A 1,416-nucleotide genomic window follows, 5' to 3' on the forward strand; every position below is an offset into this window, starting at 1 on the left:
CATTGAGTTAACTTGCCCACCGACGAACGCCCTGGGTCCTGGTCATCATTAGAAGCCCACAAGCGAAGTTTTGAAAATGGAATTCGCCCGTGGTGAGTTTTTTTTTTATATATTTTTTTTTAACATAACTCTGATATAGGTGAGAACGCGCGTGTGTATATGTGTGTGTGTGTTTATGTTTCTTGTTGGTGAATATAAAATTTTATTAATGATTTTTTTTTATTTGCAGAATTGTTGAACGGCTGCTCAAAAATTGAGGTGACTGGTGGGATCAATTTCAGGGGCCATGGTACCCGAAAATCCGAAGAAAAATGGAATATTTACGAAAAATTACGAAAAATACTACAACGTTCTGGCAACACTGTGGTGCAAACCGTTTTATGTTATCTTGAAAAATAACGTAATTAGAGTCAAATTTCCCGCTGCAACTTTCGTGAATCTGGTCCTCGCGGCGTAGGTGCGCCGCAGGGTATTGTAACTTACGTTGTAGAAGTCTTATTTTTCGTAATAGTGTTGAAAATATCATGTTATACATAAAATGAATATAAACTCACTCATTGGCAACAGTCTCATGTGAGAGAGAGGGTGGTACGTAGCTCAGCCCCTCAGTCACTGTGTGTGTCTCTTAGGGAGTGGATGTATCCCTGACGCGCTCTCACAATATCTCCCAGAACTCATGCTATTTTTGCTATTTGTACTGCAATATGACTTACCAAACGAACAAGAGAAAAGCATTGAAAGCTAGATGCATGCGAGCTCTCCATAGAAGGCACGAGCTGGCCGCAATGCGTAAATCACGCATTGTCACGAGTGAAGATCGTGACCGCGAGTATGAGTATCTTGTTGCGGCGCGTTACGCCACTACAACTTTTACAACTAGATCTGCCCTCACAGCCTTTATTTATTATTCAATTTACATGAAACTTGCACATTATATGTAGAGTTTACGCCTCTAAAAACGGTTGTCATTATTCTTATCTACGTAGATTTATTGATTTTATAAATAATGATACACTTCATTTTGTTGCATACGTTTTTGGGAAACTTTTAGAAATCTGTATTATTGCACTAAATACATCTGGAATAAAGATCTGACAACCAAATCTTTATTATATAGTAAGGTCATAGCTAAGTGTCGTAGAAATGATTTTGGTTCACAATTGTGGGCTGTGAAAACAATTGAACATTGTTGAAAAATTGTATAATTTTTTTTTTTTTTTCTCCTTCTCTATTTAGGCTGAGATGCTGAAACTTGGCCTAGGTGCAGCACCTTTCACATGTATCAGGATAATAAATTATGAATACCCTACAACAACTCTCATAATTCCGGTCAGATGCCCCCTTCATCTTTGGGACTGCTCTCATCCTACTGGGGGGGATGACGTCCCTTGATGAAGCGGATATATTGAAGAGCAG

At 38.6% G+C, this 1,416-nt stretch overlaps 1 protein-coding gene across 1 annotated transcript in view; it reads left to right on the plus strand.

Moving 5' to 3' along the window:
* The first annotated feature begins 1,378 nt into the window (after positions 1 to 1,378).
* Positions 1,379 to 1,416, plus strand: part of LOC138350323 (mucin-7-like) — a 579-nt gene continuing 541 nt past the window's right edge. The window contains exon 1 of the mRNA XM_069300946.1: positions 1,379 to 1,416. This exon is cut by the window's right edge and continues 541 nt beyond it. Within this exon, the coding sequence (XP_069157047.1) occupies positions 1,379 to 1,416 (38 nt within the window).

This window comes from Procambarus clarkii, chromosome 45, assembly GCF_040958095.1.
Source record: "Procambarus clarkii isolate CNS0578487 chromosome 45, FALCON_Pclarkii_2.0, whole genome shotgun sequence".
In the NCBI taxonomy this organism is placed as follows: Eukaryota; Metazoa; Arthropoda; class Malacostraca; order Decapoda; family Cambaridae; genus Procambarus; species Procambarus clarkii.